The sequence below is a fragment of the Parus major genome, chromosome 9, assembly GCF_001522545.3.
Source record: "Parus major isolate Abel chromosome 9, Parus_major1.1, whole genome shotgun sequence".
Taxonomy (NCBI): Eukaryota; Metazoa; Chordata; class Aves; order Passeriformes; family Paridae; genus Parus; species Parus major.
In genome coordinates this window covers 16,079,002-16,104,489 of record NC_031778.1, presented here as the reverse complement: position 1 = coordinate 16,104,489, position 25,488 = coordinate 16,079,002, and the positions used below count along the sequence as shown (strand labels likewise).

The 25,488-nt window shown below is 43.1% G+C and overlaps 1 protein-coding gene across 4 annotated transcripts in view; it reads right to left on the bottom strand.

Annotated features, from left to right (window-relative positions):
- The window catches only part of DIS3L2 (DIS3 like 3'-5' exoribonuclease 2), a 178,437-nt gene that overhangs the window by 83,055 nt on the left and 69,894 nt on the right, over nucleotides 1-25,488 (bottom strand). For all 4 annotated transcript variants that reach the window (XM_015637358.2, XM_015637359.2, XM_015637357.3 and 1 more), the window contains exons 9-11: nucleotides 24,356-24,603; nucleotides 17,580-17,753; nucleotides 4,412-4,491 (exon numbers count right to left, since the gene is read on the bottom strand). In XM_015637358.2, coding sequence (XP_015492844.1) covers nucleotides 4,412-4,491; nucleotides 17,580-17,753; nucleotides 24,356-24,603 — 502 coding nt within the window. The remainder of the gene's footprint in view (nucleotides 1-4,411; nucleotides 4,492-17,579; nucleotides 17,754-24,355; nucleotides 24,604-25,488) is intronic.

Genomic DNA, 25,488 nt, shown 5'->3' with positions numbered 1-25,488 from the left:
AACCTGAGAATGATTCTGCTGTGCCTTCCTGGCCTCAGCAATTTGCTAGAAGACGTGCAGAAAGGATCACAAAAGAGCATTGACTGAAATGAACTTGTTTAAAACCTCAAGCTACCCTGAAAGCTCTACAAAGGCTGCAGAAACTAGGTGCAGGCCAGAGCCATCTTTTACTCCAAGCTTATGCTGAATCATCTAAATGGAGTACAGTTTGTTCATATTTCTGCAGCTGTTACATAAATAACCCTATTTTCCTTCTTTATTGGAGCTGATCTCTTTTAAAATATACACTCACAAATGTGAACAGCAAGCTCACCTCCCTACTGCTATCATTAAACAATAACGAGGAGCACGGCCGTTAATCAGAAACAGACTCCAATATAAAATCCTCTCAAAACCAGACTGGCCCACTTAAAACATATATCCCTGGAAAAGTTTCCAACTGCTGCAATATCCTACTGCAAGCTCCATTAAAAATACAGCTCTTCCCACAGCCATCCCATGCTTCCTTTGCTAGTGGCACTCTGCTACTGGGTAGTTCTTAATGATAGATTTGTGAACTACTTTAGCAAAAAAACTCCTTTCCATCTTTTACTGAGGATGTAGCACCTCCACCCATTGACCAGATCTGATAAGGGTCACACTGAAAAGGCTTGAAACTCCACAAAGGTGCAAAGACAATCACTTATCTCTGCTTGTTGCCCAAAATTCTTCAAGGCAAAGAAGCTGTCACAGTCTTGAATAAATTAGCAATGAATGCTTGAAGACAATTTAATTCTCCAAAATCTTCTGAAATGGCCTGATTTAGCTGTCTGATAGAAGTGTAAGAAATGAGTGTGGTTTTTTGTAGAAATTCAGTGTGCTATACACCAACAGAGAATTCTGAATTGGGTTCTGCATTCTCTGTTGATTTTTGGAGATCTCCTGACATCATGAGGATGCCAAGATATGTGGTTTGTTCATGATGGGATTTTTGGTAAGGTTTTTTAAAGTGTTTTACATATGGGCAAAAGAGATGGAAAAAATAATAATTTCTTGTAACCACGTTTACATTTGGAATAAAAGCTGTGTTAACTCTTAACACAACTTTGCCCTCATGAGAGATTCAGCCTTGCCAGACCTGGACACGCTCTTAACTTCTAAAACAACTCTTTGTCATAATAATTGCAGCTATCATAGCAACTTTTAGAGCCAAAAGTTCACAGGGTACCTCTAAAACATGTCAAAAGGCTCTACTAAGCATAAGATTGAGGTTCCCATAGGGGCTCTCCTAAACACCGAAGAGCTGGGAACAGCCACAGCTTTGCAATCAAGTGAGCACAAAGAAGTGACCCCAAAGGACTCTCAGTACTGGTTTTGGACCTGTCTAAATCTGCACATTCCTGAAAAAAAATTAAGTCAAAGTACAGATACCTTAGAAAATTTTACATATGCTGATGGACCTATTACCCCTGCTTTCACCAGCCACATTTCATGGGCTTGTAATTGCACCCTACATAGTGCCACACAGGCCAGTGGACCACAGACTGAAAATCACTGAGCAAGATGCTCAATTCACACCAGGACAAAAAAGTCCAGACAGATTCAATCTGCATGCAAGAAAATATCCAAGGAACTTGTGATATGAGATGGATGAGGGAGTCTTCTGCCAGCTGCAGGTCTGTGGGCTGAAGTCCCCCTGTGCCAGAAGCTGAAGAGAAGCAAGTCCCCAGCTAGACAGAGCCCAGTCCCAGCCAGGAACAGGTTGATGGAATGAACTATCTCTGAATTCCCCATCAGGATGCAAACTAAGGACTGCAATAAAGAGTGTGTGTCAAGAAATATGAATACACACATTTCTGTTATTTCCTTCTGCTAAGAACAGAGACTATGTGATGCTCAAACCCTGGCTCTTGGACAACAGGCTCTGCAGCTGTGTCTCTGAGGTGACACCTTAGAAATGGGCACAAAATACACCTTATATTGCAAACTGCACATGAAACAGATATCCCTTTTAAGAGGATTGCAAAATAAAGTTGCAATTGAGTTCTACAGATCAGCAAATATTTAAAAAATTTAACCTCTGTGTTTTAGCATTTCCATACCAAACCACAGTAGACTGAGGAAAAGGTCCATGCAATGCTGCATCAAATCTGTGCCTAAAACAGCAGCACATTGAGAGGATAAAGGATGAGAGTCCATCAGTACAGCTCCTAGTTGCTGTTATTACTCATTTTCATTACAAAGACTCTGCAGGTATCTCCTTGTATAACATCAGGAGCCTTATGGGAGATGATTCCAGCTGCAGTCTGGACCTCTCTGCCTCAGAATCTCTCACGTTTTAAACTAACACTGATGCACAGAGATTTCCTTCCTCTGCCTGCTCAGGGACCCATGCTAAGCTGGCCAGCCAGCCACCATGCCTGTGTGAAGGATGCAGTCACTCCCATTCCACTCTCAGCTCCCTCTTGAATGGATCATAACTGCAGCAAAGACCATCAGGATCTGGTTTCCTGCCTGTACTTCCTTCTGAGCCATCAGGTCTCCTCAGAATAAATACCACAGACTTCAAAATAAATGTAAAGGTATTTCCATGGTGGTTCCTTCCACACTGATTTAAAACCTGGTCCCTGGGATTCACCAGCAAAAAACTGGCCTTTCCAGAGAGTGAATTTTGATTTCTTTCGTTAAAAGCTGAGGTGGTGGTGGAGTGTGGGCACTCTCACAGCAGATCATAGGCTGAAAGGAGAGGCTGAGCACATGATGCCCAGGACAGGCACCGATAAGGGTACTCTTAAGAAGGCTCCAGCTCAGAGCATCTTCTCCTTGAGGGGAGAACAGGATAAAACAAGCCCATGAAAGAACTCATGGCTCCAGCCAAAAGTCAGAGATCTGGCACATAAAGGCTGTGAGCAGGCTCCCAGCTAATGGTTCATGGAAAATGATCCACAGAGGTAACCAAAGGCTTTTGGGATAGGACAGCCATCAGTGAGTGCATTCACTTGCCTGCCCCTTTTCTCCTCTGCTGGAGTTGGAAAGATAAGGCAGACCTCAAGGGTGGTCACATCCCTCATCACTACATACACCCACAAGCCCCAAGCACAAATGGCAGTGCTGCAATGGCTTTGCTGACTTTCTGCCAGTGAAGAATTCTTGTTCACACTGATACTTTCTTTGAACACTTTCTCCAAATGGCTTATAGGTAAGAGAACAATGCAGACATATGCACCACAAACCAGCTCTGTGAATGGCTCCTGTAGCATCTAAAACCCACGTGTATGTGAACAGTAAATGCTCAGAAGTCAGAGTTTCAACACTTTTGATCTGAGGACCTGTGGGATCACAATGCTGTCATAAACCTACAGTGATTCAGATAACAAATTGGAAAGAGGGAGAACAGAGCTCAGCTTACGATCTCTCAAGAAGACTCTATTTTCTGTGAAAAACAATGGCAGTTTTTCCTTAGTCTTGCCTCAAAACTGCTATTGTACAGTACAATTAATTTTATTGGCCTCAAATTGTCTTTCACCTCTGCTTTTTTCATCCATTTTATAGCACTGTTATAGTACTCTGTACTTGGGTCTAAATGACATTACAATTCATTGGCCACATTGCTCAGTATGAAATCAACTTTAAAAAATGGAAATTATGTCTTGGATGTCACCATATTGTGATGATAAGCAAGAGCAAGAAAAACTAGACACATACTGAAAAAAAAAACACCTTATCTTCATTATTAGGGGGTAGATAGGCTAATCTAATCATGCACTATTTCTAACCAAGCCTGTTACTGGATCTTATCAAAGTAAATGAGCCCAGATTGGATGGCAAAGTAAGCTTACAAGAGAGAAGTTCCTTTGGTCATAATCATCAAGATTTGGCTTCTGGAGCTTTACTTTCTGTTCTGTTGGCTTACGGCATAGTAAAAGTACAAATAAGGCAGAAGAGAAAGCTCAAAAGGCAATGAGAAGAAAAACACAACTTATAAGGCACACTGTGCTCATCTGACAATTCCCAGCATCCCATAAACACCAAAAAACAGTTTAGCCAGTGACCTTCAAAAAACTGAATTCCTTTACCCATGGACTGCAAACACAAGGTCAAAGTTCCACTTGACTTTAGCCTGCAGGAGTGGTGTATTAGCTATTCAGCCTTAACTCCCATAATGACAGGAGACAGCTGAGATCTGCTCAAATCAAATTACAGCTCTGATTATGCAAAACACTGTGGCTCTGCATTTTCTAACACCAAGACTGAGTGCAGCTTGAAGATGTCTGCTCGAAGATTTCTAAAAACAAGCAATTAAAACAACAGAAGGACTAGTTTATTACTCTACTTATATTTGGCAAAGAATACTTCAGGACAAATTATAGATACAAGTGTGTCAACAGCTGAATACAAACACTAGGAGTATTTTGTAAAATATATCTCATACCGTCAGGGAGTTGTTTACAGGACAAAGCATCATCAAGATCTCTGGCTGTTGATGGGTCGATGGTGAAAATGCATTCTTTCCTATCCAAAGAAAAAAAGAAAAGGAAAATTTATCTCCCAGTCATGAAGAAGGTATCAAAACAGAGAGCCCATCAGAGACATCCAGACAACAACAACAACAACCATGTTTTCAGAAGACTCTGCTGAAACAGAGTCTTCTGAAACATCTTGCAATCTAATCTGAATTCTCAATCTAATCTTTTTTTTAAAAAAACTGTTTAGACAAATGAATCTCCTTGGGTATTTTTTCATTTTTCTTTTTGGTTTAACTGCTTGGTCTTAGCAGCTTTCATTTCATTACAGATATTCCCTCACAAAAACTAAACAATTTAGCCCATCAAGTTCACTCCAAAGAAACAAGCAGGAAAAAGTCTAGATGCCTTGCAGCTAGAGCAAAAATAGATTGTTCCTAATTGCAAAGCTAAATGGAACACAAATAACCCTCATGCCCATGCCAAAGAGTAGATGTCACACCATCTGACACTCCTTGTGCACAGCTAGCACAGAGCAGAGGCACAGAGACACAAACCAAGCTGAATGTGACAAAATTGAGTGAGAGTTTTGGTCCCAGTAAAGACACCCAGGAGATGCAGGACTCCTTTGTTTTACCTACACTGCCAATTACGGATCAAAGGAAAAAGCAGGTTCAGTAGGAAAAAATGTGAAAATTGTAGAAAGGGCAAGTTCCAAATCAGCTCATTAGACCTTACAAATTAACTTGGTGCCCAGGAAAAGCTGAACATCCTTTTGCATGTGCTGTCCCAGGTGGCATCTGGAATTCGCAGCCCTGCCCTGGAAGGCTCACATGTATTTGTCCTGTAGTAGTGGGTGGCAGAACACTGGGAACACACCAAGCTGGACCACAGATACAGTCTAGGGCCACACAGATGAGACAAACAAAGCATCTGACTCAGGAGCCATCATGTTTAATGGGACAGAGTCTGACACCAGTGAGACACAAAACCTGAAGCATTCAACAAATAAAACTTCCTAAACTCCTGCTTCTGTGCCTCTCCTCATCCCAGGCTGTCCTACAGCAGCTTTTCTCCCAGACCTCTGGACTATGGCAGAGTTATCCCAAGAGTTATCCCTGTGAAGAATGGGACCAGAGCTGAAGAGCAATGAGGTCAGTACAGTAATGAGTTTGCTGGTTTATTTTGCTTTTATCTTAACTTTTAGAGTAAGTTCAGCCCCTCCTTAGTTAAAAGATCCCCAAGCACAATGGTATAGGCTGAGGCTGCCATGGAAGAGATCAGACACTGCTTTTCTTCTTTTCTCTTTGTTACAGAAAGACTCATATCATGATGGCAACTCCCTTCTAGAGATGAATAATGCAAACACACGCTATTTTTCTTACAGGATAACCACTGGTATTACTCCTGGGGCAGGAGAGGTGGGAGGAGAAAATTACAGCGAATTCTTAAAGGAGCAAGTGAACATGGAATTAGAAAGTCTTAGTCTTTTTGTATGGGTGCTATTTCAGTGAGAGCAGTGTCCCCAACTTTGCAGACCTACCACTTCCATACTGAAATGCTCTGGGTGCTATCTGCTGGTGTCAGACAGCTGGCAACATCTATGTAATTCCACCAGGCACACTAAATTGACATTTTTCAAACACATAAAAATCAGAAAAGCACTGCCTTCAGAGACTTTGAAAATCTTCTGGAATATGCTGGCTTTCAGATTGGATAGCAAAGCTGCCTTAATCCCCAGATACACATTAGTTTCTGATCCTTTGCATGCATCTAAACAAATTAAGAGACTGTGACACTGAAAGATAAAAAATCTTTCAACTACATCGGGACTTTGATCTGTTTTTGACCAGCACTGGTCAAAAAGAAATCCAAAACATTTCAGTGCGGCAGCTTCCACTTTTTACAGGACCATCTTCATGTAAAACAGATGCCTAACACAGGTTTGCAGAGGTGAACTTGCTTTGGCATGGAATTTCTGCCAATGGAAGAACAAAATCTTTCCTCCCTTCTCCTTGTTTCAGAGGTTTTGAGCACCAGAGCAAGGCAATGCCTGCAAGACGTGGGAGGATCAGGAGAACTACTCACAACTGACCATGATGGACCTGCAAGAGAGAGTCAGGAAAGCAGGAGCCACCCAGACTGCCCAAACCCTGCCAGCCCCCAGCAGCACTGGCCAAGACACCTCTAGCCCCAAGGCAGTGACAAGGGCCCTGCTAAAGCTGGCTCTGTCTGGCATCTTGCAAATCAACCACCTGAGGGAAAAAAAATTACAGAATAGAGCACTTAGTTTATTAGACAGTAACGACAGTGTCAACCTATACAGGCTGGTATATCAATCCTAATTTAAGGAAAGCTAATTAAGTGCGGTGCTGTTTGCGCAGCTTCAGGAAGACTAATTAAAGCAGACAAGCATGTCTTGCAGAGCAGTTAGTCTTTTTACCTTTAACAGGACCTAAAATAAATGGCTAGTGCAGCAGTAGAGGTAAGATAAGTAGTTTATTGGTGAGCTGGAATTACCGTCATGGTAATTAAAATGTTCACAGATCACAGGACTGCAACAGCAGTTTGTTTTCCTTTGTGCAAATACATACATCTATGTATACATCTAGGCTAAGGTATTCACAAGAATCAGCAGAGAAAAAACAGCACAGTTGGTGCCTCAAAGACTGGTACAATATATTCATTTTTGCCAGTAAAACTGTTCAGAATTAAACATATCACTTAGTTTAACCAAAAAATATGAACACCTACGTCATCAGGCGATTACAAATTCCAGTGGTCAGGGCTCACTCTTTGCTCAAGAGAGAGACTACCTTCATCAGGATGAAGCACTGCAATGGTAAGCCATGGGCTCAGGCTGTATTAGAGGCAAGGTTTCTGGCAAGACCACCCAGCTGGGCAAAGCTTGGGTGCTACAGTGCAATTTTCTTGCTGTTTGGAGAGCATTGCCAGTTTTGTACACAGCAAAGCAGCACCCTACAGATCCTCCTGTATAACTCAAGGATCTTCCCAAGCAGCAGCACATAGATGAGTCAACTCACCAGTGGAGACCTGGAGTCCAGATTTTCACCACTAATAAATGCTAACAACATGAAATATCAGTCTAGAGAACTGCATGTACCCACTAGAGCATCAGGAAACCCTTCATGAAGCAAGATGCTTTTGTGGCAGGCAAGGCCTAAAGAAGTGAAGTATGACCCAGCTATTCAGGAACCAGGCAAAGCAGAGGATGGAGGAATTTCACCCCAGGCAGCACAAGCACAAGTCAGCTGGCAGCCAAACCATGTCCATGCTCCTATACACGATCACCACTCCTCCTGGTCCTGGCAGCAGCCACCACATCTCAAGTCACTCAGGCTGAAGCCCCAGCTTTGGCACTTGTCTAAACTTGGACTGCTCAGGAATGAAGGTGTGGGCAGAGTTTAGATTGTCAAGTCTCACGAGAGAAAAAGAGAGACATTCTTTGCAAGAAAATCAAAACACCTAAGGAAGGTGCTGAGCAGGGAATTACTGGAAGTCTTCCAACAGGAAAGCCAGACACACAGGCTGGAATAGAAGGAAATGGAAGGGAAGTGAATGAAGTGGAATAGAACTATTTCAGTTGGAAGGGATCAACAACAATCATCTGGTCCAGCCTGTCCAAATTAAAGCATCTTGTAGTTAAGGGCTTTGTCCAAATGCCTCTTAAACACTGTCAGGGTTGGGGCACTGCCCACTTCTCTAGGAGACCTCTTACAGTGTTTGACCACCTTCTCAGTACAGAAATGTTTCCTAATATCCAGTCTTAACTTCCCCTGGCACAGCTTTAAATCATTCCCACATGTCCAGTCACCAGGGGGAAGAGATCAGCACCTCCCTCTCCACTTCCCTGTCTCAGGAAGCTGATGGAATTAAGGCACCTGGACTTAATTAGCTCATTTACCTCCCCATTCTGACTCCCCTCCCACAGGCAACTTTCGGACCAAAGCATTCTCCTGTGATGTTTTCTAGACATTTACAAAGACCAACACATCCAAAACAACTACAAAAGAGAACAAAGAACACACCAGAAGCTTGAAGGTGGCTGAAACCTGCTATCTGTGAATTCCAGCATTTAAGACTCAATCAGCCCAGGCTACACATTGACACCCTGCCCTGCCCCAGGCGCAGATGTCATGGCCCACAGTCCCTCCAGTCATCCAAAGACTCCTGAAGCACCAAGCCCAATCTTTTACAGAAGCATCAGCCCATTTCCAAAGTCCAGACTGCTTCAGCTGGAGGTGAGACAGGAATGACCATTGTTTATTAAAGTTTCGGCAGCACAAGCCTTCTTTAAACTTGAGTATGTCAGTGCTAAGACATTTACAGTACGAGTGACTGCATGTCTAGACACTTGCAGTGCATTTACATTCTTCTAGGGACTCCTTAGATTGTGCTGTTCTCTCCACTTTGTGAATACATACAATAGCCTGGTGGGAGTGAAAGCTCAGCCTCCTGGTTTACCCTTATTAACTCCAGTTCAAAGCTGGCATTTTAAAATTAAGCATAGCAGAGGCACTTTTAGAATCTTTAAGTTCTTCAGGTCATTTCTAAGACCCTGCTGAGCACCATCTTGCAAAAGCTAAGCATACACCATTTCTCAGAGCTGGAAATGGTTGTTTTAATTTGGGAACAGGCATCCTAGAGCTGTCAACTCACTCCAGTGAATGCCACTAACATTTTTTCACACAACAATCCAATTGTTATGGCAACCACAAAAATCAATCTCGTTCTTCAATCACAAGTAAACCCAGCTCGACCACAGTGTCAGCGCAGGTTTGTTACCAAGTGCCAATAAGCACAGGACCAATTCTGCCAATATTCATCACTCAAATCAGGATGAAGTACCCTTTCTTCAAGAGAAATTTCAGAGACCAATCAGTGCCTGAGCGTTTGAGACTTCAACAACACTCCTCAAGAAATTTATTACTTGTAGTGTCTACCACATTTGTCACACTTGATGCTGGCAGATTTTAGTTAAAACCCAAGAGTGACTGCTTCCAAGACAGCCTCTTAAAAGGAATATATTTTAAAAATATGCCTGCAAGAGAAGTACCCTGACAAATCTCTGATGGTACTCTGAATGCCCTGTAACAGACTGACAAAGACACTTGACACATCACAAAACTCTTTTGGAATGCTGCATAAATTTCAAAATGAACTAAAAATATAAAATAATTGGAAGCAAAAACTAATCCCTTCAAATGCTGATCATTATAAACCCCAAAAATATCCAGCAGAGCACAAGATGCATTGAAAGCCCAACTTCAAACCAGCACTACTCTTTTTAATTTCTCTGTGTTTATGTTTCAGGTAATGTCCTGTCCTGGTTCAGAAAACAGACCTCAGTCCAAGAGAGCAGCTGACAATGAGTCCTGGTGTATTACACATCTACAACAATAAACTTTTACATTTTCACCAGAGACTGCTCACTGGAATGCCAAACCAGAATCAATTATTCCCTCTATTTATTCTTCTATTATTTCCTCCATGTTTATGGCCTCCATGTAAGGGGGAAGACAGAAAAAAAGAGCACTGCAGTCTTATACCTATATGGCTTGAAAAGCCAACATATATTCATAAACGAGATCAGAGTCCCTGGGAAGCCAAGTACCAGCAGTATTTCCTACAAGTCATGCTGTAATTGTGCCACAAATATAATGAGTTCTCTGCACCACCACTATCCCACGCAAGAAAGCAAAGTATAATTGAAAATGCACTTGCACTATATAAACTACTTTAATCATAGATGCACAGGGCTAGAAATTGAAGAGACATTAGGTCATCCAGCCCCCATGGGTCAGAGCCAGGACAGTACATTTGCAAGGACTTTCTCCTGTATGGTATCAAGCATCTTTAGTGATGGAATTATCAGCCCTTTCTTTAGCAGTCTACACTACAGTCTATTTTGGGTTGGACAGGAAAGGCTTCCTCTTTGTTTTACCTTACTTGTCCTTATAACACCCCTTTTTATCCTCCCGCCATCGTAAATGATTCTCATTTTTTCATTCTGATCCACGTATTTTTAACTATCAACTACTATATCTTTCACAAACTTCTAGTTTCAGTGCTGGCAGATGCACATTGAACAGTTAATCCTTCCTTGTAAATCAATCCCTTATCTCCCAGAATATTTTTGCTAGTCTTTTCCAGACTGTCCCACTTCTAATCCATGCTGTGGTATCTCCAGGACATCTATGTCTCATGCATTTGCATTTGGGCCATCTATATTATGATTTATGGGTTGTCTGGTTTTTTTATGGAGTGATCTGAGAATAACCTAGTAACAAAGATCCAATCACCCAAAAAGTGAGACAGATGGACAGGTTAAAGCATGCTCCCGATCACTCCATCAGAGTGAAGCACAAGGAAAATATTGTTCCTGATAATGGCCAGCTTGTCCTAGTGATGAGCTCTGAAATATCATAGCAGGGATACACCACCTCACCAGCTGGAGTAGTTCTGGGTTTCTTCAGCTACAGCACCAGAGACAGATACCTGTGTTGACACCAGGACTTGGGCACTTCATCTCTTCTCCGCTCTGTGCTATCTGACCTGTAGTGAGAGCAGGGCACCAGCAAAGCACTGTGATATCAAGAGGCATTATTTGGCACACCTGAACTGCACCACTTAACACATATAAACATGAGGGGATATGACACTTTTCTCTGCTCATCAAAACCCCACCTTGTGATCCACTGGATTCCAGTAAGAATCAGAGACACTGTCAGACTTATTTAAGATTTTATCCTCATCTTCTTTCCTTCCACTTCTCTCCATAAAATGAGTATCTCAGCAAGAACAAGGCTGTATGTATAACAATCTAGGTGCAAAAGTTATTACTGTTTTCCCCAACTAAACAGATTTCTAACAAAGCAAAGTTAGGTGTGATGGTTTACAAGACCAGAAAGCAAAAATCCTATTCAAGCACACACCACAAACTCAGATGAAGCTGCATTTCTGATGATCACATGCACCTCCCAGTAAGGAAAAAGGTGAAGGTGCCCTGTGTCTATGTACACCAGGCACTGGTAACAGCATCTGAGAGCACAGACCATGCATCATTCTGTTCAAAACAGGGTCACCATAATTGCTGTAGTGATACTGTGGTACGAAATGTTACAAAAACAGAGAGGAGGACCAAAAGAAGCCAACCAGAAGCAAGGAGCTGAATCACATCAGTGGCAACAGCACCTTTAGTATATTTACTCAAGAGTTTTACTTACTCAGCTAATGGCAGAGAAAGGAGCTAACCGAGTAATCCTTTGTATGTCACCTATGTATCTAATCCGATGTATCTCTCTATGGAGAACATTTAATCAGTCACAGAACAGCTCAGTGAGAGAGCAGAGATCACAATCTGCCCCTTTTTGTGGCTCCACTCCACTCCAAGATAACAGTCAGTTCTGCAGCAATGTTGCTTATACATTTGCTAAACAAGTAATTTTTTTCAGTTTCCATCAGAAACCAGAGCATTTTTACATATCCTATTATAGCTGAGTAAGACTTGCTCTATTTAACACTAGCTTTTTGTAGTGGAAAATCTCCAGGAAACAAGCTGTTTAACGATGTTTTATCTGCCCTGCACTCATTCCTAACTAAAGCTGTCCACCTGCCTTGGAAAGACATCTGTTTCAGAGGCTGACTGCTTTCCTCCAACACCCCTTGCACAGCTCAAGGCTGCCATTTTTACCATCACTTCTAATTTTATCAGCCAATTATTTCTCTGGGCATCTGCAGCAATGACCACGCTGTCAAACCCTTACTATACACAGTGCTAATCCCTGTTACCAGCTGTAACACTCCTTGAGAAAGAAACAAATGGAAAGCAGAGCTGCAGTGCAGTACCAACAGTGCTACAGAGCTTCCCTCTCCAGTGGGCAGAGGGATGCAGCAGAGCACCTCTGCTCTTCTTCCCTCACCAGCCAAAGGAAGGATGCCACATTTCTGAAGGGGCAGCCAAAACTACAAATTTGGCCTTCAACAACTTGGACCAGTTGCATGTGGGGTCCTGTGCTGAAATACCAAGATGCAAATTTTAACTGAAAGCTTCATTGCATTCATTGCCTGCAAGAGCAAAGTTCAGTAACTCTGCCCTGCAAGGGGAGCAAGTGAGCATTGACTACCTCCTGCCAATGCAGTGGATCCTGGCTGGCCCCCCTGTCTGCTGCCCTTTCAGCCTTGTGGGAGGAACAGCCGGCCACACCGCCACTCAGAGGGACCTTGGCAGAGAAATCATCTGATGGGAATCTCATGAAGCTCAAAGGGAAAAACAGAGTCCTGCACACAGGGAAGAACAACCCCGTGCACCAGTACAGACTGGGGGAGAACCAGCTGGAAAGCAGCTTGGCAGAAAAGGATGTCCTGATGGACAAGTTAAACGTGAACCAACAATATGTCACCATAACGAAGGTGGCCAAGAGCCTCCTGGGCTGCACTAGGAGGAGTGTTGCCAGAAGGCCAAAGGATGCATTCCTTCAATCCTTCCCCTCTGCTTGGCACTGGTGAGACCACAACTGGAGTGCTGTGTCCAGTTCTGGGCTCCCCAGTACCAGGGAGGTATCAGCATAGTGCTGCAAGCTTGCTGAAGCACCTTGATGACGATTAAGGAATCAGAGCATCCAACCTACAAGGAGAGGCTGAGAGAGCTGGGACTGCTCAGCTTTGAGAAGGCTCAGGCAGGGAGATCTTTTCAATGTGAAAATACACCTGATACAGGGAGTAAAGAAGATAGCAAGACAATTTCCAGGGGTATCCAACAGGACAAGGGATAGTGGGCACAAAACACAGGAGAATCTGTTTGAAGGAAAAAAGACACGTTTTTCTGAGCCCCAGAACATCTTCCTCAGAGGGTTATGGAATCTTCAACTTTAGAGCTATCCAAACCCCAAATGGGCACAGCCCTGAGCAGCCTGCTCCAGCTAACCCTGCTTTGAACAATGGGGTTGGAGTAGATGATCTCTAGAGCTGCCTTCCAAGCTGAACAATCTGATGATTCTTCAGAGTTTAGCCCTGCTCAGCTGAAGTCAGTCAGTTTCTGCTCTTCAGAACACATCCATCTTGTAGATATTTCAGAGTTCCCTGCCACAACACCCTTTCTCTGCTCAGTATTTTTAGCTCATTGTTTTGTATTTTGCCAGCTGAGAAACTGCAGTTTGTAATTTTACCTTCAGCTTCATATTTCTTCTTAAAAGTGAATACAATGTCCTGTTTATAATAATAAAATCACTAGTTGGCAGGATGACATCAAATGGAAAAAGAGAAAGCAACTGGAAAATTTAGAGCAAGCAATTTTGAGTGCCAAGTTTCACATTTGTAATAGTCCAGCGGAGGTCAACAGGCTCACTTATTATTAGGCAAATGGTAAAGAAATAGATATCCTCTAGTTCTTCCATGTTAGACTATATAAACCATCTTTACTTGAACAAGTTCTAGCATTTTCCAAAAAAGTGATGTTATACATTTTCCACAGTAACACCAACAATGGGAGACAAGCAAAAGGCAGAATTGCTTTGCAAAGAACTGCCTTTTTTCTCTCTCCAATATTTAGGTTTTTGTTTCCCACTATGATTGGACTTTCCTGGCTTTACTTTCTTGTCCCAGTTAAGCAGTAAAGGAAACAAAAAGATATGAATGAAATTAGAAACATTTGGAATGAGTCTTCAAAATAGCTTTTGGGTTTCTTAGATTCCTGGCTACAAGTCTTCAAATGGCCTCCTCCTCCCTCTGCCCCCAGCTCCCAAACCCACCTCTGAAATTTGTATTTCCTTCTTTGCCCTCACCCCTTTTTTCTTCAGGGGCCACATTTTGTCCCAAAGCAAACACGGAAATGAAAATTACATGTTGTAACACTGGAAAAGACAGGAAAGTGGTTGAAACTTTGCACCCATCAACATTTGTCTCTATGACATTAATCCTCCAATGTTTCCCTAAAAGCAGAAACCAAACTTCTCAAACTTCTAATGAAAAAAATACCAATTCCAGTCAACCTGAATAATAAAATGAGCACTCCAGTCCTATCTGTATTATAATATTTAACGTTTCTGGAAGAGAAGTTTCCTCAACCACACATTCTGATACTTCATGGACCTTCATGCTCTCTTTAAAATGCAGCTGCAGGATGCAATGCCAACACCTAACACTTGCCTAGCAATTTTCATTAGAAGTTTTGGGTGCTCTTTAGAAACAAGTAAGCTGGGAATGCCTGTGAAATACTTGTCTAATTTTATAAATAAACCCATGCAGGTGAGAAACAGATGTCCATGATAAAACCATGCAAAAGTGGCAGAGCAGAGTGTTAAGCCAGCTAAATAATTTCAAAGCCATCCACAAGGTTTGGAACTTTTCTGCCTTAAGTAATATTGAAATATTATGTAAACCTTTGTTTGTCAGCTATTACTGGAGAAATGAGGGGGAAAAAAAATCTCTTGGAAGCAATTCTACACAGGCTGTGTAGGTGAGATCACAGTTGCTATCCAAATAGAATATGCATGGCAAGAATAGGCTTCCTGTAAAACTGAAAGACTTGCAGGAAGATCAAGAACACATTTACAAGATGGCATGGATAAAATGTCTTTCCCTCTTGCCCAGCCTCAGCAGCTTGGTGAAACACATTGTCTCACTTCCATCTATAACCACACTCACAAACACCTCTGGTGCAGAGCCCCTCTCTCCATGGTCCATACTCTGACTCCCAGACCACACCTCGGACACTGGTCAGCAGAGCACATAAATCACCTTTTGAGGAGGAAAGGGTCATTTCCCAAGACAAAAGGAAACAAGGAAAAGTTATCTCAGGAAGAGGAAACACCCAAAAATACAAGACATTTTTTGGGTCTCAGTTCCAAATCTCACAACTTTTATACATGATGCTAGAAATTTTACAGCCCCGTGTTACAGAACTGCAGAGGATTTTCTAGAGGTGAAAGTACTTTAAGCTAAACTCTAACATGTTTTCACTCTAGTCGAGCAAGCAATGTGTAAACTGATTTAGGATGAGCTATTTACAAGTGCTAACATGGCTGTTTTAGGAGAAAAGATGAGGTTTTATTTCACTGTAATTAATTTATATCATACTCTCAGACTACTGTACAGTAATCTGGGAAGCCTGACAGACCACCATGCACAAAGTAGAGCAAAGATGGGCACTCACAGAGGCAGGTGTGTGAGATGCCCTGCAAAACAAGGCATAACTCAGATGTGCACCCAGAACAGACACCCAGGTCCAGGTGTGTTCCTATGGATGCAATCCTGGGCCGTGTGTACTGGCCCTTTGTAGGACAGTGCAGGTCACAGCACACTTGTTGCTGACAATATGAAAGCTGATATTTAATAACAAGCCGAGGCCAAGATACCTTGGGACTTGCCAAAAACAGTCTCAAGGTCTTCTGGTCTCATCCATTAGAGATGGCTGCCGGGTCTCCAACTGCTTGACACCACCTCCCTACAATTCACACTGCATTTACTAATAAAACTCATCTTTTTTTCTAGGTAGACAAACCCCTTTCTGTGAGGAAACAACAAGGAAGACTCACCTGTATTTTGTTTTCCATAACTAGAAGTCTCATGTTACCTCCATATGTGTTTAGACCACAGACTGGTTAGTCAGCAGTGTGGCAGTTGACATTAAAAGGATTAGCAAATTAAGCTCAAATAATTGTCTTAAAAATTTTGACTGTTAAATGTTTATATTTGAGAGGATCAAAAGGAAATCTACTTTGTAGTGCGCATTGTGGTCAGGAAGGGGCAGAGAGGGATTTAAATAGCTTAACCACAAAACTGTTATCACCTTGATAAGTCCCAGGGTAATAACTCAGAATAAAAGCAAGAAATGCACTTGGAATTTATTTCCAAAACTGACTGTCTGACTGGAGACAAGTCAAGCTCTTTATTTGCTTAAAAGAACTCGGTCAGAAGAAACAGAGAAGGCTACTGAACTGCAGTCAAGAATATAAAAATAAGCACTTTCAAGTGACATCTGAACATCAGCATTCAGTATCTACTTTTTTTTTATGCTACCTGAACCCTGCAGTCCGGATCTGGTATCTGAGTGCTAGCATTAGTCAATCAGGAGTGTGATTCTCTTCTGAGTTATTCCACTGTATGGCAGTGGAAATCCAGAAAGCTGAAACAGGAAGGAAGCTGCAGAGCAGAATTAGGTCCAAAATAACACCTGGACTACAGGTACAGATACAAATACATATTCAGCCTTGAAATAAAAATGGCTGCAGTTTATCAGCTTATCTGCTCAAATTGCTAATGTCTATGCCAGTAACACAGATAAATGAAGAGGAAGAGGAGCTTGCTGCATATATACAGGTGCTTGTATCAGTGCAGTGTCCAGAGGAATCAGCCTCCTAGGGCTGCTTCACCTCAGCATTACACAAGACAGCAATGAATCTGCCGAGTCAGGATGCTCCAGCATAAGCAAGGCTGGAAGTGGAACATTCTGTGTCTTCTCAATAATGTATTTACTGTTTGCCCGCATCATCCTTTATTGCAAAGTGAGGTTCTAAATAAATAATTTTTCTTTGGTCTTTAAATCTTTTCTAGTAAGGATGTCTCTAAAATCTGACACTTAGAAGTGTAGCAAATCCACTAGTAGTTTTGGGTGGTCCAGCAATGGCAATGTCTGCTTCTCAACAGGGTGAGGAGTTCCTGAAAGTTGGTTGGGAGCATCACTACATTGCAGGGATGACTAATGTGAGGTAGGTGGACAGTCTTTATCTGTCTTAAGTCTCAAGAGTAACAACGTCCCAGATCATTGATCTGCCAGGCATTCCAAAAATCTCTGCTATAAATCTATCACTAAAATGCATAATATATTCCAGACAAAAACAGAAAGCTTTCAGATTAGGTGCTGAACACCAAATTTTCAATTTTCAATAGTTCTTTTAGGAAAAAGCCTCTCTGCCTCACAAAATACTTCTCCAAGTAAATAACTGGGTTTGCAGTACTTTGAAAATAAGTTTCTTCCTATGCTTTCTAGCACAGGTAAGGTGTAATATGGTACATACATTAAACTCAGTGTCTTTACAAAATGTGATGAAAGCAAAACAAAACAGCACAACCCTGCACCAACCCAAGGAGTATCAAGACCATGCTTTTTGTTGTTACCTTAAATCTCTTCTTTTGGCCAGCTCTCCAGGTGAGATAACCCAGGGCAGGTTCTGGGGAAGACATTCCAGGACTTCAGGGGAAAAGTCAGAGAAATCCACACCATACTCTGTCAGGATCCCTTCTGATTCCGGCTCGATCTCTCCAGCCTGCCCAAGACTTTTGCACAACTGCCTGCAGAAAGAAAGGGATGCTTTTTTAAAGTGTATAATTACTACTGTCATGTTGTTATTGTCCCTGCAGAGAGGCTGCTGAGCCCTCAAATGCACTCTTTCACCCATTCATTTCTCCCTGAGTTTTGGCAGAGGACTTAGCAGGAATTCAGACCATACCATGACTTGTGTCTGCTGGAGATGCAAAACACTCACCAGCCACTGCTCTCTGCTGTTTTTATGTATCTAAATTGAAGTAGATGTTTTAAATTATTAGGTTTTTACAAAGGTAAGAAAGTTTCCAATTTTAGAGAAAAATGCACCCCACAGGGATAAGAAAAGCATAGCTGTCCACACAGGCAGCACTAGCATTACACATGGCTGCCCTGAGACCACACCCTCCTCTCCTCACCACTGACAAAGGTGACACACATCTACTACCAAAAATGAAGAATAGATTCACACCAAATACCAGACAGCTCCACAGGGAGCTCAGTACACTGCTCTCCATCCCAAAGGATACACATCTCTGCCTGGGCAAACCCATCAAACCCATGCCCTGTGAACACAGGTGTGAAGTTCACCCACTGCCTCCCTTACAGGAGTCTTACACAGACACACCCACAGATCTTTCCAATCATTTTCCAGGCTCCTTCCAGGACCTCAGCATTCCCAGTTATTTGTTCCTCCTCTCCTGACTAAGCAGAGGCCTCTGAACCCAGAGCTAACTGGAGAGGGGCCAGTGATTTAGAAACAAGTCACAGACAGGAGAAACCGTCCCCCCCACGCTAACAGTGCGTGATGAAGTACTCTGTACAAGTGTGGATGAGATTGCTGCTCTGTTATGCTTGGAGAAAGTTTCCATCTGCTCCAGTGCAAACCCCAGCATGGATCTCTCCAACAGCTCTGGTGTCAATCAAGGCTCAGCTCTGGACTCTGTGCAAACCAGGACTCCAAAGGAGCGAGACATTTGTTCCCCCTCCAGCTGATTACAGATATCCTGTGAGAACCCATGTGACATGGTGGCTCCCCCTGTCCCCTTTCTCACCTTTAGATTGCACTACAGTACACAGAGTTAAATTACTTTTTATTTTTTAATATACTGCCATTAGGCCAATGCACATTACAGTCAATAGAGATAATGTTCCTGACCCAAGAAGATTACAACTGAAATTAAGGCAAATCCATCAAAATATGACACAAAAGAGAGGAGTAATAATACAGCACAAAACCAGCCACTCTAATAAGTGTTTTTCCACTGCATAAAATACACAATCATTATATTGATCCTTCTGCTTTAATTCCAATGAGTGAGAACAGACACTAATTACTTTCCTAAATTGGGGCCAAAACAGTGCACTTGTTATTTGGACAAGCAAGACAGTCTCAAGGCTTCAAACGTGCCATAAACCCACAGAACAAACCCCAAACTCTCAGCACAAGCGAGCCCATCTTCTTTATGGGAGCAAAGCTCTTTCTTCACAACGGGAAGGGCTGTGTAATAAACCTGTCACATTGTGTAATACGCTGGAAAGGATTGCTCGCTTCATGGTATGGTAAATTGTAGAGTTCACATCGTCTAGCCTTAAAATAAAAATGAAAACAAGGATAAAAGATATTTCCCTTTATTGTTTCGATTTTATGTACAAACTGTATGGCAGAAATACGTGCACATTTGGCATCGTGGCTGAGTTCTCTGTTCCTGCAGCTGGGTCCCAGGCTAATCCTTATTTTAATGTAAATAAATGAGGCATCAGTTTTATCTCCCTCTCTCTCAGCAGTAATAATAAAACAGAGAAATCACCATTTCATTTCCAGCATCTGGTGCAGAGCTGGGACTGAGCAGGGATGAGCCTCTGGGTCCGCAGGCCCACCAGCACCGCCAAGGATGGAAAAAACAAAACAGGAAAAGAGAGGGCACATTGCCCTACCCAGGAGAAATGTCAAGAACTTGAGTCTCAGGTGCCCCTTCTCTTGGCAGGGCAGATCTGGGAAATGCACTGGGAGGGCAGCTGGACATCTGCAGGACACGCCATGGAAAGCACCTCTGAATGCCAGAGTGCTTTCCAGCTCAGTCTTGAAACCCATGTTCCTCTTGATCCGTTTACTGAAATTAGATTACGAACCACAAGGGGTTTACCCAGAGGTTTGATATAGGACTAATATTTTTTTAATAGTAATTAACATTTGATTTACGGTGTTCCAGGGAACATTTCCCAAGTACCTTGAAATAAAAAGTGTATAACTGACTTTAATTGGGGCCATGTTACAGTCACACAGGCATGATGACTTGCATCAGAGCAAAATCTGACAGGACAGCATGTGATCAAAGGTAATGCATATAGGATCACCGATGGCCCCGGAGTAACAGCCAGGCTGCAAAATCATTCCTGGGGCTCCACGGCCACCAAGGGTAGCAAGAATAGTTCAAGAGGCTTATAAACAACCAGGGGCACAGGGCCCAGCAGTACTCAGACGTTCACTCCCAGGGAGTCACGGCGTCTGTGACACCCTGGGCTTGCGTGCATCTCTTTTTTTTTTAAATGTCAAAAGGTAAAAAAAAGTTACAATGGCTACAGACGTAAATATTTCTTTTCTGTGACGCTGATGAGGGAGCATTACCTTGAATTCCTTGAATACCCTTGGATTGATGTCAGACATGGTGGCAGCTTGCACTGACTGGAATATGCCATGGTTGGGGCAAAACAGGGTATTTCTCCAAATCAGCCATAGCTGCAAGATCACTGAATTGCTCCAAGGTGCCTGCTCACCAGAGTCTAACCTGCCATGGATGTGCCTGGGGGCAGAGGCACCCTCAAGCTGCCTCTTCCCTCTCATGGTGACACTCATCACATCTATTCAGCCACCCATCTCTAGCTAGAATATTTGAGCTCCATTCCACTTCAACTCCACTGAGCTGAAAAAGGCCAGTGTGTTCAAAGGTTACATGGTAAGAACTCTCCAAAAAGACAAAGCAGGATTACATAAGGCTTGTTTCCTTTGACAAGCCAGGCAGGCTCCCACATTGGAGTAACTTCACTGGGACCTTAATACCCTCGCTCAGTTTCTTCTGGAGCAGATTTGTCCACAGTCATCCTACATGGAGGGTTTCCTTCAGCAGCAGGAGAACATCTCACACAAGCCACCAGTCCTTAAGGTTTGTAGAGAAGAGATGAGAGCAAAGAAGATCTACCTGGGTGCTCTCACTGCCCAGGGCCCAGAACTCACAGACACAGCTGCACAGGCTTGAGGAAAGCCACAGATGCCAGTGGGAATGGTGAGAGGGCTGCAGGGCTGTGCATCAGAGGGACAGAGAGCTGTGCCACGGAACCCCAGTGCTTGGGAGCACAGTCCAGCCCTGCTCCACATCATGGAGATGCCTTCCTTCAGCTGCCAGGCCATGTCCCATCAGAGCACAGGAGCAGCATGGTGCTCCCAACACGGATGGGGCAGCCCCACACAGTGATTAGTTGTGCCAAGGGAACAAAGCTTTATTGAGGGACACACCCACCTGCAATAAGGTGTTTTTTCAACAGAGCTACACTGCTGTGTTGAGAGAATTGGACTTTCCCTTGAGCCTTACAGAGAACTACTCAAGGTATCTGGTTATTTCCCCTCAAACAAAATACACTTTTGAATTTAAAAAAAAAAAAAACAACCCAGAATAAAATGCCAGAAATGAAAAGAACTCAAGCCACTCAAATGGCTTTGGAAACAGCAGCAAGTGAAATAACACCCTGCAACATTTCATTTTATTGCAAAAGCTGAAACAAATCATGTCACCTTGACAGACCAATATCTAAGACCCTGAGCTAGAATGGCCACAAGCCCAGTGTGACACAGAGGGAGTCAGTGATTCCATGCTTTTCTATTAGGTGTTTTTTTAAAATAATCTCATCCATCATCACATGTTGGGACAAAAAAAATCCACCTTAACCATCTGCAAAAGGGCAAAGACGTCTGGACTAATACTCCAAACAACTGTGGACTCCAAGACTGAGAAAGGTCCCCAGAAAATAATGGTACATGGCAGCACGTGCAATATTTACCTCAAAAAGGAGAATGTTTTGGAGCTAATTTGCTTTACCTGTTACCTGAAGGTACAGTCATACAGCATTTCACTGCCAAGGTAAAGTCACTTCACATGTAGGAGGGAGCAAGAGCAGCTCAACTCGGCATGGCCAGCAAGAGCTGGGGCCATGAGTTCCTCACCACTCCTTCCCAGCATAGTCGGGGTGACAGGGTGGCCTCTGGAGGGGACAGTGTCACGCTGGTGACCACCAGGTGGCAATCATGACACAGAAACGGACCCCCCTCCCCAAGGAGACCTCCAGGGACTCTCAGGTTGCCCCTGTGCAGGTGAGCACCCTGGGTGGCCAATGCCACTACCAAACTCTTGGCAGGGGCGTCTCAATTGTCCACCCGTACATGGTCACTGTAAAGACCAATCTGAGTCATTAACTGTGCTTGGAAACCTGGCACTGAACTTCCCAAGGGAACAGGAAAGCTGAGGAAGGTGCACAACCAGTCTGGGAGAGTTCAGCTGCAGGATGGAGTACCTAGAAACACCCAAGGCATCCAGGGGACAGGACTGCCAACCCTGGAGGGAGTTTCCCTTGTCACACTTCCAACAGACAGTGCAGGGCAATGACCAACATGTTCCTTGTCCAGACACCTTTAAAACCATGGTGGTGGTGCCAAAGGCATATCAGGAACTTTGTGGGCAGAACTAAGGGGTGCATAAAAAAGTTTCACTAAACAAAGCATGTAAAGAGCTGCAGACCACCTGCTCTTCTCTCCTTCAGAGGGGCCATGACCAGCAACACAAGTCATTATAAATAAGGCAACATGGCTCATAAATGAGCCCAAAAGCAAACAGAACCTTTTGGGACCTTCAAGAGGTTTCCTCATCTTTCAGTGTATAAACAAGCATTATTTATGGCTAAAAACAAAAGGGGTCACACCAAGGTTTTATGCTCCCATCTCCACAAGGCACTTACTGAAGTGCAACCAACTCCCAGAGGAAACAACTATGAATGAACACAATCATGGACATTTTCTTTCCTGACAACACCCTTTACATCTTGGAAATGATCAAATCAGACAGATGAGAATATCCAGTATTGTCAGAAGTACAGATTAAAGACACACACATTAGCCAATAAAAAAGATATTAGCCCATCCTCCTAATTTCCCCTGTTTCTGCTGAAATAGGGGGTTGTTCACGATCAGAAGCCAAGCACTACAATCACCCTCCAGTCTTTTCTCAGTTGGAGTCAAAGAAGACAAAGCAAATCTCTGCCAGTAAGAAACTTATTCTCAGTGAAGTTCACAGCACAGCCAGACCCTAGTTAAGTGGGGCTCAAAGGGAGGCCACTGCAGTTCATGCACTGCAGTTTATCTAGGAAACACTGAGTGACTTCATGGCTCACGTGGCTCTCAAGGAACACACATGAAACTTGTAATACTGGGCACACAAAACAGCTACGACTGATAAACTCTGTGAAATGCAGACTTAAGCTTAGTTTACTTTTAGCTCTAGGGTTGATAGCTCTGTGCCGACACACTCTTAAAATGTTTACTCTAAGTTTTAAGCTTTACCAGCAGTTTGAGCTGAGGACTCCCAAACCTGCAGTGCTCACACTGTGCATCGGCTGTGCTACCCCATCAGAATTGCTTTTCAAGGGCAAGAGAAAACCTGGACTTTATGAACAACTCCCACTACTGCCCATGCTCCAGATTACATCCAAATGCACCTGTAAAATCTGACCACAGTATGGTCACAGAGTTACCTACTCTGGATTCCCAGCTAAACCAGGACATGTAAGTATTCCCAAGGAAACTGAAATCACCGTTTCATACTGAGACCATTCAATAGAAACAGCATGGCCACTCCAGGTGGGAGTCTGGCACCCTACAGCAGACCCGACAAAAAAAGTGAAAATGCTGAAAACCACTGTCTTCTTTATGGAGAGGCAAAATAAATTTGCAATCTGGACCCAGCCCAGCATAGTCCACTTGTGTAGTGCTGGCTTAAAATTTCCTTCTTCACAGCACTGCCAGCAATTTGAACGCTGGACAGTGATGACTTTACAGTGCCTGATGAAACACACAGAGTGCAACACCCTTCTCACATGCTTCTCTTGATTTCTACTATTCCTCCTTGAACCAATGCAAATTTAAAACCACAAAAATCTGTGACTTCTTTCTAATTCTTACCAACAAAGGCGTAAAAGCTAAAGATGAGCCTCACAGCCACTGATCTTCCCCTGGCAGAAGGGAAATGTCTGCACACTGTGTACTACTCTTCCACACAGGGAGGAAAGAGAGGAAGGCTGCCAGAACCCCATGGTGCTTGTGCTGGTCAGGCTGAGCACATGTGTTCCCCCTAGACCATGCACTCATCAATGCTGTGATGGACCAGCACTGAAACAAGCACTCAAAGAAATTAACATTTATGAGATTAACTAGCAATGAGCTGTCCTTTGTCCGAACATAAATCTGGACACAAGACAAGCATCTTGTTAACAGATTTCTGTCTCTACTGTTTGTAACAAATTAAGTGAAAACAAGAATTCCAACTAGAAATTTCAGTCATCTCTACTTCTGATGGCAGCCACATACCCTGATGCAAAGTTGCTGTCTTCTTTCCAGTCCACAATGCGACAGATGAAGAGCATCTGTGAATAGGCCTCGGGCTTGGCCACAAAGTCTGGAGGGCAATCAGCCAAGGGCACATAGACCCTGGGCACTCTGTGGTCCACAGGTGAGAACATGGCACACCTCTTGAAGAGTTCACTGTTCCTGTCAGCCAGAAGTTTGATGAAACCTGTAGCTGCACGAGAATGCTTCTTTTCCAAAATATAGACCACCTGGGAGAGGCAACAGTTCCTATAATTAATACCTTCAGAGAAACTTACTTTATTTAGCAGAATAATGATACACAAAAGCTCAGCAGAGTATCTGGAAAAGTCACAAGGTCTGTATCTTGTTTTCCCTGTGTGTATATAAGTGTGTGCATTATTTAACTGAGTACCTATTTACAATGTATTTTCCTTGCCATCTTGCTCATGGCTATAGAAGAGCTAAGTGCTTTCCAAGTGCTAGCTCTCTACAGCAATTTTCTTGATTACAGAACAAAACCAGACAAGAAGCAGATGCTTCCAAATGCAGGGAATTAGCCACAAAATACAAGCAACTCCTGTAAAATCTTTCATTTGTATTCTCGGCCTGTGATTTCAACAGTCAGCACAGAATAGGCCAGTCCAAAAACTGGCAGATCCAATGCTAACCACAGGAAAGGATGTGCTGTTGGGAATTTGGCAGTTCTCTCCTGCTCTCTGTGCTTTCTGAAGTTAGGGGTTATTTTACCTTTATACAAGATGGCTTTGAAAAGAATAATAAATTACAATATCACTAAATAATTGTTCCAGAGAGGTGTTCATCCAGGCTATATTTTTGTAGACCATAATAAATCACTGGATAACAGAAACATTATAGCTGATTTCCTAAGCTTATACAGAAGAGTCCTTCCAGAAGTTTTCAGGAGTTGCACCTCTGCACAGTTCTGAGTGCTAGAATTGCCACACTGGATGAGACTAGAGCAGCCCAGCCAACAACAGGACCAGAATCAGAGGCCGCAAGGGAAAGCACAAGACGTGGAAGAGACCTGACCCAGTCTGACCCAGCAGCCCTTTTCTGGTCTCTTAACATTCAGAGATTGACTCAAATCTTGAATCAACAGTACTAGCAGCCTT